At 47.4% G+C, this 15,722-nt stretch overlaps 1 protein-coding gene across 1 annotated transcript; it reads left to right on the forward strand.

Annotated features, from left to right (window-relative positions):
• Positions 1 to 3,872: 3,872 nt before the first annotated feature.
• Positions 3,873 to 14,027, forward strand: CUNH18orf32 (chromosome unknown C18orf32 homolog). The gene is made up of 3 exons (XM_077463056.1): positions 3,873 to 4,012; positions 8,115 to 8,304; positions 13,736 to 14,027. The coding sequence occupies exons 2-3, from the start codon at positions 8,125 to 8,127 to the stop codon at positions 13,808 to 13,810; spliced, it is 255 nt and encodes an 84-aa protein (XP_077319182.1). The 5' UTR covers positions 3,873 to 4,012; positions 8,115 to 8,124; the 3' UTR covers positions 13,811 to 14,027.
• The last annotated feature ends 1,695 nt before the right edge of the window (positions 14,028 to 15,722 follow it).

Raw genomic sequence — 15,722 nt, forward strand, 5'->3', positions numbered from 1 at the left:
TGTCACTTGCCACGTCGCCTGCCACACATTGCGGATTGTCACTTGCCACGTCGCCTGCCACACATTGCGGATTGTCACTTGCCACGTCGCCTGCCACACATTGCGGATTGCCACTTGCCACGTCACCTACCACACATTGCGGATTGTCACTTGCCATGTCACCTGCCACACATTGCGGATTGACACGTAGCCTGCCACACATTGCGGATTGTCACTTGCCACGTCACCTGCCACACATTGCTGATTGTCACTTGCCACGTAGCATGCCACACATTGCGGATTGTCACTTGCCACGTCGCCTGCCACACATTGCGGATTGCCACATCACTTACCACACATTGCGGATTGTCACTTGCCACGTCGCCTGCCACACATTGCGGATTGCCACATCACCTACCACACATTGCGGATTGTCACTTGCCACGTCACCTGCCACACATTGCGGATTGCCACATAGCCTGCCACACATTGCGGATTGTCACTTGCCACGTCATCTGCCACACATTGCGGATTGTCACTTGCCACATAGCCTGCCACACATTGCGGATTGTCACTTGTCACATCGCCTGCCACACATTGCCAATTGCCACTTGCCACGTAGTCTGCCACACATTGCGGATTGTCACTTGCCACGTCACCTGCCACACATTGCTGATTGTCACTTGCCACGTCGCCTGCCACACATTGTGGATTGCCACTTGCCACATCACCTGCCACACATTGCAGATTGCCACGTAGCCTGCCACACATTGCGGATTGCCACTTGCCACGTAGCCTGCCACACATTGCGGATTGTCACCTACTGTGTCACTTTTCTGCTAAGGTGTTCTTTTGTTGAGTTTAGAGTGAAGATAGGCAGCAGAGAGATGATGTAATCTCTCTGCTGCACACAGCTTCCTGCACAGTGAGGGAGGAACTGGAGGGATGCAGGGCAGTGAGAGATGATGTCATCTCTCTGCTCCCCTTCCCGCTGGCTTCCTGATTGGCCAGCAGCCCTCCTAAGCCGCCCAGCTGCCCCCCCCCCCTCACCCGTCCACTCTGCACAGTCACCCGCGGAACCGGCTGTGATTGTACCTGCGGAACCGGCTGTGATTGTACCCGCGAAACCGGCCACGCTGGCACCCACTGGGCATATTCTCGGAGGGGGCAATTGCCCCGTTGCCCCCCCCCCCCCCCTGGATCCGCCGCTGAGGACATCTCTTCTTCCCCCCTGACCTCTCTGGTTCTTTGGGCAGAGCCTAAGGCAAGAGAGGGAGAGAAGAAGGAAGGGAAAAACAGACAAGCTAACGTCAGCGAAACCTTAGCAAAAATAGGCCTTCACCAAACACCTATGTGCACCCCACCAACCGCTAACAGGATTCGCAAGACTGAGGGAGGAAAAACACACCTGGACCATTTCAGAATGCCTTTGCATTGATTAGTCCATCACTCCCCCCCCCCCCCCCGCCCCTTCCAGCCCTGTAGGTACAAGACACCTCTGTGTTTGCCTACCTGAGCTGGTTCGGCTCCACTGCCACTCTCCACTGCATCCATATTCGATCGGAATCTTGCCTAACCGCCTGGAGGCTTTTCCCCTCGTTAGAGATGCAGCACGAACGTTATGTGGCCGGGGCTTTTTTTAATATAGCCGCCAAGGTCCCGAACGTCCACGCTCGCCAGGCGACCCGGAAGTGGATTGCCGGAAGTCCTCTATCCTCCTCCTGCGTTCCACAGGCCGGAACTCGGTGCCTGTGCCCGCCCCCCGCCTGACTTCGCGCCCAATTCTGAACCTATCGTCAGGCAGGGAAACGACAGCCCTCCCCGGGCTTCAGAAGGAGAACGCCGGTTCGTAGCTGCTGTCAACCCGACTGAAGGACCTCAGATGTCTGTTACCAACAACAGGTACCCAGAACTCCTTCCCCGTCTCTTATGGGCAACGCCACCGTCAGGGGAAGGAGAGCTCCTGATCCAGCCTCCTCGTCCGGTGGAGGAAACACAAAGACTGAAGGGGAAGGGACGGAGACCGCCCTTTAACCACTTGCTTACTGGGCACTTAAACCCCCCTCAGTCCCAGACCAATTTTCAGCTTTCAGCGCTGATGCACTTTGAATGACAATTGCGCGGGCATACAACACTGTACTCAAATGACATTTTTATCATTTTTTTCCCACAAATAGAGCTTTCTTTTGGTGGTATTTAGTTACAGCTCGGAGTTTTATTTTTTGCTAAACAAACAAAAAAAGATGCAAAAAAAAAAAAAAAATCATGTTTTAATAGTTTGTTATAAAATTTTACAAATGGGTAATTTTTCTCCTTCATTGAAGTGTGCTGATTAGGCGGCACTGATGGGCTGCATTGGTGGGCACTGATGGGCTGCATTGGTGGGCACTGATGGGCTGCATTGGTGGGCACTGATGGGCTGCATTGGTGGGCACTGATGGGCTGCATTGGTGGGCACTGATGGGCTGCATTGGTGGGCACTGATAGGCTGCATTGGTGGGCACTGATAGGCATAGTTAAGGCGGCACTAATAGGCACAGATAAGGCAGCACCGATGGGCACAGATAAGGCGGCACTGATGGGCAAAGATGGGCACAGATAAGATGGCACGGATGGGTGGCACGGATGGGCACTGATAGGTACCACTGATAGATGGGACTGATGGGCACTGATAGGTGGCTCTGATAGGTGGCACTGCTGGGCACTGATGGGCGGCACTGGGGTGCAGCACCTTTGAGGCAGATTGTGGGCACTGTGGGTGGCACTGTGGGCACTGCTGGGTGGCACTATGGGCACTGCTGAATGGCACTGACGGGGGCACTTACTTTTTATTAGGGTGGCACTGCAGGGGGCAGGTGGGCGCTTGCATTGCTGGCCGTGATTGGCTTTTTTTTTTCTCCTCGCGCTGTCAGCGCGAGGAGGAATACTAGCCGATTACCGGCTCCGTTATGTCACCTGATCAGCTGTCATTGGCTGACAGCTGATCACGTGATAAGGGGTCGGGATCGACCCCTTGCACGGATCGGTGATCAGGCGAGTCTCATGGACTCGCCGATCAGAGAGCGCGCCGCGCGCGCCCCTCAGGGCGCGCGCAGGCCACTCGTACACGGGACGACGTCAATAGACGTAGTCCCTGAAAAGGAGATCCGCGCTGTAGCCGTCAATTGACTATAGCGCGGATCTCAAGTGGTTAAAGATCTGGTTTGTGTTTCCTGCCTCTGGAGGTGGAGCCTATCTCTCTAGTGCTGTCCTGGACAGACGACTAGAGAAAAATACTCTTAGCGCCCTGCAGTATGTGAGATGGCCGCTAGGGGTGCTGGTACAGCCTCAGCCTAGCACATACATATTGCCATATACATAACAGTGCCATGCAGTATGTGAGATGGCCGCTAGGGGCGCTGGTGCACCTCGAGCCAAGCATAACAGCGCCTTGTAGTATGCGAGATGACCACTAGGGGTGCTGTTACACCCCAAACTTGGCCCTGGACACGTACAGTGCCTTTTACATAACAGCGTCTTGGAATATTTAAGATGGGCGCTAGGGGCGCTAGTACAGCCCGAACGGACTAGCACTGGACATGCATAGTTCCCATTTACACAACTGCGCCGTGCAGTATGCGAGGCGTCCGCTAGGTGGCGATGGTGTATCCCGAACCTGGCAATTGACATGTAGTATATATGAGATGGCCCCTGGTTTTACCACCCCTGACAATAGTCCTGACAGCGTCCTGCAGTATGTAAGATTGCCGCTAGGTGCGCTGGTGCGCCCCTGGACTGGCAAAAGACATGCAGGTGCGTGTTGCTATAAAACAGCGTTCTGCTGTTTTTAATATCACCACTGGGGGCGCTAGTACATCTCTAGCCTGGCAATAGGCCATGCAGGGTGAATTTTACATAGCAGCGCCCTGCATTATGTAAGATTACCGCTAGAGGCGCTGGTACACCCCGAGCCCTTTTGACAGAACGTTCTCCTGTAGCGGAAGCGGAAGCGGTGATCCCGATCCGGTGATTAGAAGGAACATAGAGGCGGAAGGTTTGTGTGGGGTCGCGCTGGACGGTGTCATTCGTGTGTTCTGGTCATCAGGAGGGGGAGAAAAGCTGGACATGATCAGTGTAGTCATGGCGGAGGTCATAGGAAGTGTTTTGTATGAGATACTTTGTATATAGTGTGTATGATGTCATCAGAGAGAGAGCAGAGGGTACATGTGACGTCATATTGCAGGTCAGAGGACGGTGTATGATGTACTACAGATCAGAGGGCACCATATGTTGTCTTATTACAATCAGAGAGTGTGAATGGTGCTGTCACAGATGGGGGGGGGGGGAGCGTATGACGTCATATTACAGATCAGGGGGAGCGTATGACGTCATATTACAGATCGGGGGAGCGTATGGCGTCATATTACTGATCGGGGGAGCGTATGGCGTCATATTACTGATCGGGGGAGCGTATGGCGTCATAATACAGATCGGGGAGCGTATGGCGTCATAATACAGATCGAGGGGAGTGTATGATGTCATAATACAGATCAGGGGGAGTGTATGATGTCATAATACAGATCAGAGGGAGTGTATGATGTCATAATACAGATCAGAGGGAGTGTATGATGTCATAATACAGATCGGGTGAGTGTATGATGTCATAATACAGATCGGGGGGAGTGTATGATGTCATAATACAGATCGGGGGGAGCGTATGATGTCTTATTACAATCAGAGCGCATGAATAGTGCTGTCAGAGGGAGTGTATGATGTCATATTTCAGATCAGAGGGCGCCATATAATGTCATTACAGATCAGAGGGCAGTGTATGATGTGATATTACAGGTCCGAGGACATATGTTGTCATTATAGATCAGAGGGCACCATATGATGTCATATTACAGCTCAAGGCCGGTTTCACTCCTTTTTGCATTTTTTCCTTGTGATTTCCAATGGAAACGCATCAAAACGAACATCACAATGCACGTGTTAATGATGCATGCATTATAACGCACATCAAAAGGCATCATCATTTTGTTTGTGTGCCGTGATACATCAATGTGCGCCATAATGTGCGTTTTACAGCAGACCCCCCCCCCCCTTTTTTTTTTCTTAATAAATCACTCTGATTAACCACTTGTGTCCCAGCACTGTTTGTAAATGGTGGCTGATAGAGCAATCTCAGTCTATCATGTGGAAAAGCTTTGAGCAGCTGCAAAGCCACCCAATCACTCTTACAGCCTGCTGAAGGTTGCGCTCTCCCCGCCTGACTGCCCCGGCCTGGTATGGCATGGAAGGTGGAATGTTTGCCCGCTGATCTCTCCGTCAGTGAATGAACACAGACGTGATGTGTATTATGTCACCACCAGGCCTGGCTGTCACTTTCCCCCACGGCTGCCGGGGAATATTGGAGAATCCCGCCACCACCTGGTGAGTGTGCAGTGTGCGCAAACAGGTGTGGCCAGCAGCCTGTACTAATCAATGGCAGACCCTGCCACCCTTCCCATGTAACCGTGAGCTGTGACAACATGCCACAAAGGACTTTGACCAGCCCTGGATGCACATATTTTGCATCCAGGGACAATGTTTCAGGAGACAACTAAGCCAGTTTGTGTGCGCCCATAGTACAGAGTGTGGCTGCGTCTATCCGTAGATGAATGCAGAAGCCAATCAGAGTGAGCGCATGAATGAGCGTACCGCTAAGGGTTTGTTTACATCCCGGCAAAACCAGAAGGGATGACGTTTCTTAGCCCTTGTACACACGGTCAGACATTCCAACCACAAAATCCGTTGGATTTTGCCAGAAACTGGTGTTGCATACACGCGGTCGGACAAAGTTGTCGGAAAATCCGATCGTTCGGAACGTGATGACGTTCGTTCAGGCTAGTAGCCAATAGCTTTGGTCTCGTAATTTGATGTGAGTATGCGGGGTACTTTGTCCGATTGGAATTCTCTACAAACGATCGGATCATGTTGTCGGAAAATTTTATATCCAGCTCTCAAAATTTGTTGGTCGGACATTCCGGCGGAAAAAGTCCGATGGAGCCCACACACGGTCGGATTATCCACCAACACAGTCCGATGGGACATTTTCCGTCAGAATGTCCGACCGTGTGTACAAGGGCTTAGACCAGGGGTCTCAAACTGGTGGCCCTCCAGCTGTTGCAAAACTACAAGTCCCATCATGCCTCTGCCTCTGGGAGTCATGCTTGTAACATTCAGCCTTGCAATGCCTCATGGAACTTGTAGTTTCGAAACAGCTGGAGGGCCACCAGTTTGAGACCCCTGGCTTAGACCATAGAGATAATCAGAGCCTTTCCGCTCTCAGGTTCCCCAGTGGGACGGGAAAGCCCAAGAGAGCTGCGTGGGGGGGGGGGGGGGGCTAATCCAGCTTCTAATTAGAATGCTTTCAGAAATAGAAGGGGTATTTGTTTATTATTAGCAAAATAGAAAGTAAATTAACAGAAGAGAAATCCAAATCAAATCAGTATTTGGTGTGACCACCTTTTGCACACAATTTTTTAAGGAATTTGGCTGTTCCAAACAACTTGGAGAACTAAGCACAGATCTTCTGTGGATGTCGGCTGCCTCAAATCCTGTCTCTTCATGTAATCCAGGGCAGACTCCATGATGTTGAGATCAGGGCTCTGTGGGGGCCAAACCAACACTTCCAGGTTTCCACATTTCTGTACATGGATGATAGTTCTTAATGATATTGCCTGTATGTTTGGGGTCCTTGTCCTGATGCAGGATAAATTTGGGGCCAATCACACGCCACTCTGATGGCATGGCATGATGGGTAAGTATCTGCCTGTATTTCTCAGCACTGAGGACACCATTGATGCTGACCAAATCTCCAACTCCTATTTGCAGAAATGCAGCCCCAGACTTCCAAGGACCCTCCATCATGCTTCACTGTTCCCTGCGGACACTTACTATTTTATCGCTCTCCAGCCCTTCCCCCAACAAACTGCCTCCTGCTACAGCCAAATATTTTACATTTTGACTCATCAGTCCAGAGCACCTGCTGCCATTTTTCTGCACCCCAGTTCCTATGTTTTCCTGCATGTCTGAGAGCGAGTGAGAGAAAACCTTTCCATGGAACCTAGATATACCATGAGGATATCTGCCAACAGGCTGGAACAACTGTGCTGTAGGTCTCGACGCATTTCGTAAGAGAGCCCTCGCTTCTTCAGGAGAGGCACAGGCTAGTATAGTTAATGGAAAAAACCTCAGTCTATTAATACTGGATAGGTGGTAGACTGTGAAGTAAGCGAGGGATTGATGTATTTCAATACAAATAATCACCAAAATGGGTATCAAAGTATAAAAATGTATCAATATAAAAATATATGATGCAATGCCACCGGTTTCACCAGTCTAGGTGCGGGGTTTAACCCCCTTTTTGGTTTGATACCCGGATTGCGGTCTCTGATCCCTTCACTGTTATACATCTCCTTGCCCCGTCACAGCTCCTGTGGGAAGACTGTGAAACCGGTGGCATTGTACCATATAAGTTTATATTGTTAAATTTTTATACCTATATCTATCTGAGTTGTGACTCTGCAAAAGTCCCATGGGCTATTTTTTTTTTTTGTTGTGTGCATAATGAATTACTTATCCATCATGACATATCATTGGGGTATGAATGGCCCTAATTTTATTCTGCAGCGGGACAATGACCCCAAACATGCAGCCATTGTCATTAAGAACTATCCTCAAGGTAAATAAGAACAAGGAGTCCTGGACGTGTTTGGTTTGGCCCCCACAGAGCCCTGATATCAACATCATGGAGTCTGTCTGGCATTACATGAAGTGACAGAAGGATTTGAGGCAGCTGACATCCACAGAAGATATGTGGTTAGTTCTCCAAGATGTTTGGAGCAGAGCTAAAATAAGACCTGCAAGTTTTACTTAACCACAGCAGAGAAAAATCAGGTCACCTGCTCTGCCAGAGAGGACAATTCTGTGTGACAGAGCTGTGTAAATCTCAGAACTGGATGAACAGGAATAGAAACTCTTTGGAAGGTAAAACAGCCACCCTGTAGCTCTTTCACATCTCTGTATCCTGCTGTTTGAAGTTATTCCCCATGTACTTTATATAGCTGTCTGTGAAGATGACTGTTGACACAATGGTATGTTTTCCTTTATAGATCATCAGCCATGGTGTGCATCCCCTGCATCGTCATTCCAGTTCTCTTGTGGGTCTACAAGAAGTTCTTGGAACCCATCATCTACCCCTTCATATCTCCCTTCATCAACCGGATTTGGCCAAAGAAAGCTGTTCAAAGCACCCCGTCCTCGGAGAACACAGGCAAAGTAGAATGCAATGGCAGCAGTAAGGTATGTTGAAGTAAATCCACTTATAGAGGAGTCTCGCCCACCCAAAAATTAAAAGTCAGCAGCTGCAAACACTGTAGGTGCTGACTGTTAATATTAGGACACTTACCTGTCCAGGGTTTCCGCATTGTCGGCACCCCAGCTGATTTCTCGATTGGCTCTCGGGTGCTGAGGCTGCCATTCCGGGTTCACAGCCAGTTCATTTGTGCGCATGTGGCCTTTGGAGGAATCTCGCCACAGCGAGGTTTCCTGGAAGTGGGGACAGGTACCTGTCAAAAACAAGTACCCGCTCCTTCCTCCCCCCTCGAAAGGTGTCAAATGTGGCACCGGTAAACATATAAAGCATGAGCGGTCCTCTTTATGGAGAGATCTGAGGTCAATAAGACCCCCCATCGCTCCTCTACGATGGAAAGCATCAGATCAAAAAAGAAAACGTTGATTTGATGCTTTCCAAGACATGGCTTATTTACATAGGCCATGAATCGGAAGTGACGTCATGATGTCCCTCCCAGCCTCCTAGGCCACAGAGATGAGTGAAGGCCATCTTTCCTCTTCTAATTTCTATGGCCAGCTCCCGCAACTGTTGGATCGATTCCCAATGAGCCAAGTAAGCCCGGGAACCACCGGAATGTGGAGTAGGTAGGTGGGGCTATATACAATAATGTACATAGTCTGCCACAGTGTTCTGGTGTCCTGCAATTTATGTGGTTGCTGCTTATTGCTGATTGGTGCAGCTAAATATCGCCTCCCCTGTTGTAATGTGCCATTAGAACCTTTGGTTCGGTTATGTGAGGCACAATGATGGCCAGTAGGCAGTTTTGTTTTGTATCACTCAGAAGGTGAAAAAAGCAAACCTCCCACTTACAATGCAAAAAACACCTTGTGGCACTATAGAAAACTACACACTGTTAGATAGCAGTGTGCTATGATAACCAAAACTACACAACGTGAAAATTATAAACACATGTGCATAAATATAATCAACAATAAAATAAATCGTGATTAAGTAACAAAAAAATGCAATCAAAAAAATAATCGCACAAAAAGTGATGCAGTGAATATGTGACAAAAGGTAAATATAAGAAATGAACACAATAACAAATAGTGCTCTAATGAAAATGTGCAGTTCCAAAGTAAATAAGATTGATCTTCAATCAAATACAATTATTGAGGAGCAATAACCGTGATGATGGCAATAGTTCAAAAAAATTAATTCAAGTGAACATTCTGTAACCAAGTGTCCATCAAATGCAGAACCTCCACCGCACCCTTGGTGTTAGTGCCCCCCTTGTTCAGAACACTCACCAGCAGTATTGCCCAGCACTCTCGTGTCGGGCAAAAAACGCTTATAGTGTATACAGATGATGACTATTTCTCCAAGCCACTTCTTATGAAAACTTCGCAGGCAGAGGATAATCACTTAATATCTCAGAGTTACCTCAGGGAGACAAAAGAAACTTCCCATAGTGCAACATTGCAAAACTATTTTAATCTCAATAAAACGTTCAATTAAAATCACACTCACATGGATCCAATTAAAAACAAGCACTTCAAATAGACAATCCACTGGTCAATTCAAAGATTCTTCACTCATAGGCATTGGTGAGTACACTGGAAGCAAGCGAAGTTCATATCACATAGCACCGTCTCTACACAAGGTATCTGTGTGGTACCTGACAGCAGACAACTCAATTTGGAAACAGCGCCAGATAGTGATATCCAGTCCTTCAACCTGTGTGTTCTCCTTCCTCCGCCTTCTTTCTAGTCATTTACTGTGTGTGCTGGTTGCCATATAGCCACGCCCCCGACATGTTTCGTCCAATGGACTTCCTCATGGGTTTGGCTATCCAGCTGTAACAACCCCCCTTTTATTTGCAATCTCAGGCGACCAGTCCCTCAGATTGAAGATCAATCTTATTTACTTTGGAACTGCACATTTTCATTAGAGCACTATTTGTTATTGTGTTCATTTCTTATATTTACCTTTTGTCACATATTCACTGCATCACTTTTTGTGCGATTATATTTTTTTGATTGCATTTTTTTGTTACTTAATCACGATTTATTTTATTGTTGATTATATTTATGCACATGTGTTTATAATTTTCACGTTGTGTAGTTTTGGTTATCATAGCACACTGCTATCTAACAGTGTGTAGTTTTCTATAGCGCCACAAGGTGTTTTTTGCATTGTAAGTGGGAGGTTTGCTTTTTTCACCTTCTGAGTGATATATTTAACTTTTTAAGTGGCAGCTGGGGGGAGGGGGTGTTTGAGCGCTGTGATGATATACTAATCGGGAGGTCATTGATAGTGTATCTTGAGTTTTGTTTTGTAACCAAATCCATGTGATTCTTGTGATTGGCTGTCATATTGACCACCTTATTGGGAAACCAGTCAGAGTAGTCCCCAAAGGTTAGATCCCATTGCTGTCAATATTGGGACTTTATTAACAGCAGATTTCGTTTTTTTTTTAAGCATAGGGCTTTTAGGGCACATTTGTATTTATAAAGGTACTTCATCCAGGTGTCTGAATAAAAGTAGTATAAGTAATATAAAATCCAAATACTGTAGTTTCATAGTTTCATAGTTTGTTAGGTTGAATAAAGACACCAGTCCATCAAGTTCAACCTGAGTGTCTACAATTGTCACTATCCCTGTACATTGCACACTCACATCGGTCCCTAACCTTAAGGAGCCCATAATCCAAGGTCCCCATTCATATGCTATGGACAATTTTTTTTGACCGAAGCCATTTAACCTACCTGCATGTCTTTGGATTGTGGGAGGAAACCGGAGTACCCGGAGGAAACCCACGCAGGCACAGGGAGAACATGCAAACTCCAGGCAGGTAGTGTCGTGGTTGGGATTCAAACCAGCGACCCTTCTTACTGCTAGGTGAGAGTGCTAACCACTACACCACTGTGCTGCCCTACTGTAGCTTCTAACGTTTTACAAGCCTCTAACTTTCAAGCCTAAGAATTCAAGTGCTGTATTCTCTGCAGCCGATGCTTCTCAAGGTTTCAGATCAACGTGCTGCCATTACAGAGCTGGCTGTGATTTCTTGATGACTCGCACATGGCCCCCCCACTGAGCCTTGTGCAAGTTAAAGGCATGCAATGAGATGGTCCTGGAGCCTCCCTGTGATCCTGAGATATGTGTTGTCTATCCCAGAAAGCTAAGGGTGGGGCGGCCTAGGGCAGTGATGGTGAACCTTGGCACCCCAGATGTTTTGGAACTACATTTCCCATGATGCTCGACTACACTGCAGAGTGCATGAGCATCATGGGAAATGTAGTTCCAAAACATCTGGGGTGCCAAGGTTCGCCATCACTGGCCTATGGCAACATCATCTTGCTTAGTCGAGCCTAAGGAAGTACTTTCTTCAAATCCCCCCCACCAAAAAAATTATCTTTTTATAGGCTGGGGGAGGAAGACTGAGGGGGACTTCAACTTTTCAGGTGAATTTGCTTCAAGTGTTCCACTGTATGCATTACTTCCCATCTCTTTCCCGTTTATAAACAGTGGCAGGTTAAAGTGGTTATACCGGGATCATGACTGCAGCTACAGTCTTTTTTTTTTTTTTTTTTTTAGATCCGATGTATCCCTTTATTAGTAAAAGTAATCGGAGCCACCATACAGCCGCTGGATTACTTCCACAGGTGCAGAGGAGAGGTTTCCCTCCCCCCTTCCTCCGCCGCTGCCTTTAGCGTGCTCTTCAGTCCGGAAAGGCAGCCCAATAAGGATGTGACCTACAGCATTTGGTTTCTGGCTCACAGTGAGAGGAACTGATGATCCTGCCACTCTGTGACATCAGAAACCGGAAGTGACACGGAATTCAGTCTCATGTAAACAAGCCATTAGTGGCTTGTGAAAGCATCAGATCAAACCAATCTCGGTTTGATCTGATGGTTTGAAGCCAGACGAGAGATCTGGGGTCTAAAAGACCCCATATCTCTCCATAAAGACAACCTGTTGTGCATAGTCATACAAATTACAAAAGAGGTTATACTTGCATAGAAACATGGAGTGGGGGCAGAGACAAGACTAAGTGATCCATCAAATTCCCCCCCCCCCCCCAGTTTTTTTTAACTTGTATATATGCTTGTGGGTTTTTTTTTTTTCTTACTCCCAAACATGTGAATTAAAATCGCTCATTGAGCTACTCATCAATAGCCCAGTAGTCCTAGACTTGGCACACTCCAGAGTGCAGGGGACCCTCCCCTGGATCCTTTACGGCTAATGTTTCCCTTCTTGTTTGGCTCTGATGAAGAAGGGGTAATCTTCGAAAAATATTAGCCATAAAGGATCCTGGTGAGATCTGCCTGCACTCTGGAGTGTGCCAAGTCTAGGACTACTGGGCTATAGATAAAGAACTTGATGAGCAATTTGAATTCAGATGTTTGTATTATTCTTGTTGATCCTATATAAATGCTGTGGGGCAATGAATTGGGCTGGTGCGCCCTCTTTTGTTTGTTTTTTGTATTGGCTTCAGGAAATCGCTAGTCCTATAGGGCAGCAAGGCTTAAAGCATTCCCCAGCAACGTGATGTCATCTTTTAGATCCCTTTCACACTGGGGCTGAGTTCGTGACAAAGCGCTGCTTGTTTTAATGGTGCTTTACAGCTGTTTAAGTGGCGCTTTTTGGTCGCTAGCAGGGAGCTTGTAACCCCAAAGGAGGGTTTAAAAACGCCCATGTTGCAGCGCTTCAAAATCGCTGCCCGTTCATTCCAATGGGCAGGGCGTTCGGGAGCGCTAAATGCAGCATTCCCAACCCGCCCCAAAAATGCTGCTTGCAGGACTTTTCGGTAATGTCCCGCAAGCGCACCACCTGAGTATAAAAAGTCACACTTGAATGAATGAGAGGTTTTCAGGCACTTAGCAGAGGCTATTGCAAGTGCTAAAGTGCCTGAAAACTGCCCCAGGGTGAAAGGGGTCTAACACCTGTACCAGGCTATCGCACTTGTGTGCAGAAGGCAATCTGCCATTATTGGCTACCTTATTCGACCCCTTGAAGTATTTCAACATTTCAATCATGTCTCCCCTTTCTCCATGTCCTATATTGCACAGAGCAGTCCTTCACCTCCTCTTTGGCAGTTTCCTGCTGGCGCTGTCCACTCCTGTGGCTGCTTCCTTAGCACACTCCCACGCTAGGCTGTGTGTGTCCATAAACACGCACAACACAGGTAAGCCACACCCACCACTCCCATCTTCTAGGAGTTTGACTGACAGCAGCAGGAGCTCATAACTCTCACTGCTCCCATTAAAGTGAGAGGAGCGGTGCTGGAGCTGGGACAACATTGGAGGGAAGACAGGGGGTCAGGTAAGTGTTTAGGGAGGTGGGTGGCTAGGACAGTTAGTGCAGAGAATGCATTAAGGTTGAAAAAAATGTAGACTTTAGGAGCATTTTTACTCATACTGGTTGTTCTGGTTGCAGCCCACCAGTAATGGAACCGTTAATGGAAGTGTCAGTCAAGCACATGAAGAATCGTCCAATAAAAAGACAGACTGAACAATCCCCGAAGTATGGAAAACGACCCGATCGAAGACCTAAATCTCCTAGGCTGAAAATATGACCTATCTCCATCTCTTTCCAGATGATAAGGACTTTCTATTTATTGACCATGTAAATGTAACACATCATTGTATATATTACATTCCAGAGTTTTAGAAATTGACAAAATATGACTGATTTATCAATAATAAAATATAACGGCTTGTAAACAAAATCTGCCTTCGGGTCATGTTTGGATCCTATTTCTTTGTGTTATTTTATGGTGGGGGGTGGGGAAATGCTGAGGGTTTTCTGTTGTATTATCTGAAAGTCCAACACAGGAAAACTGCTGAGTGTGATTGCAGCAACTATAGAAAACATTCTGATTCTTGTAGTGGTCTGATCTGGTGGAGTTAAAGGCTTAAAGCGGTTCTGCGCACATAATAATACATTTTCCCATTCTGTTGCCTCTAGACCGTACATTTGATAATGCCACATTTTTTTTTTTTTTATTAATCTACCTTTTGTAATTTGTAGTATTTGATTTTCCTCCCCTGCAGCGATGAGCGGTCTCTTGCGGGGATCAGCATCATTTCCTGCTGAACCCCGCACTGTCTCCTGGGATCTTGTCCAAGTAATCCCAGGAGACATTGCGGCTAATGCAGCCGAAATCTCGCGAGATTTCAGCTGTAATAGCCAAAATCATGCGAGATTTCGGCTGTATTAGCCGAAATCTCGCGAGAGTTCGGCTGCATTAGCTGCAATGTCTCCTGGGATTACTTGGACGAGATCCCAGGAGACAGTGCGGGGTTCAGCAGGAAATGATGCTGATCCCCGCAAGAGACCGCCCATCGCCGCAGGGGAAGAAAATCAAATACTACAAATTACAAAAGGTAGGTTAATAAAAAAAAAAAAAAAAAATGTGGCATTATCAAATGTACGGTCTAGAGGCAACAGAATGGGAAAATGTATTATTATGTGTGCAGAACCGCTTTAAGCCGGTGTCCTGTCGGATAGTGTCCGCTGTGTACTGCGCATACGCAGTACATAGGATAAGCAGATTCCAAAAATAGCCAAAGATTAACGGCGCCTGCGCCGTGAGTCCAGGTTCTAGCCCCACCATCCAAGTGGACATAGAGTTAGAATAAAAAGAGCTGAGCGAAGCGAGGCCGTGCCTGAAGCGTGGCGAGCGAAGCGAGCCCGTGAGGGGCCCTCTAATATGTGCAGCCCTATGTCCACTTGGATGGTGGGACTTGCACCTGGACTCATGGCGCAGGCGCCGTTCATCTTCTGAGTTTTTCCGAATCTCCTTCTGCTCCGTACTGCGCAAGCGCTGCACCTGCTCAGTTCAGAGCGGATATTTACAATGGCCGGACTGTATATGTCACAACACCGGCCATAGAAGGAGTGATTTTCAACCACGGTTTGCAGGAAAGAAAAACACTTGATTTCCCCATCAACACAGTCAGTGTCGATGGGTGAATCCCTCCTACGAGAGGGGGGGGGGCAACCAAGCCAGGAGAACGCACAGTGATTATTGCCGCTAGCAAGAATCGCATGAAAAGTCCAACAGGATGGTTGATCACAAGTTGATCCCTCAACTTGAGTATAATCAGCCTGCCCCATACATGCTTCAAATCTCGGCTGGCCTCTGCTGAACCAGCTGAGATTCGAACTGTCTAAGGCCGGCTTTACTACAGGCAAAAAAAAAAAATGTACCTTTTGCATAGCAGCCATGATGCCACGGTGGGGGAGGGGTGACTAAGATGTTTGAGGTTAGTTTACCTTTTTATTTCTTGTGAAAAGGTGAACTTGCCCTTTTAACCACTTCAGCCCCGGAAGATTTTACCCCCTTCCTGACCAGTGCATTTTTTGCGATTTGGCACTGCGTCGATTTAACTGACAATTGTGCGATGTTGCACCCAAACAA

The sequence above is a fragment of the Lithobates pipiens genome, unplaced genomic scaffold, assembly GCF_037356315.1.
Source record: "Lithobates pipiens isolate NorthernLeopardFrog02 unplaced genomic scaffold, aLitPip1_a1.2 Scaffold_3, whole genome shotgun sequence".
NCBI classification, from domain to species: domain Eukaryota; kingdom Metazoa; phylum Chordata; class Amphibia; order Anura; family Ranidae; genus Lithobates; species Lithobates pipiens.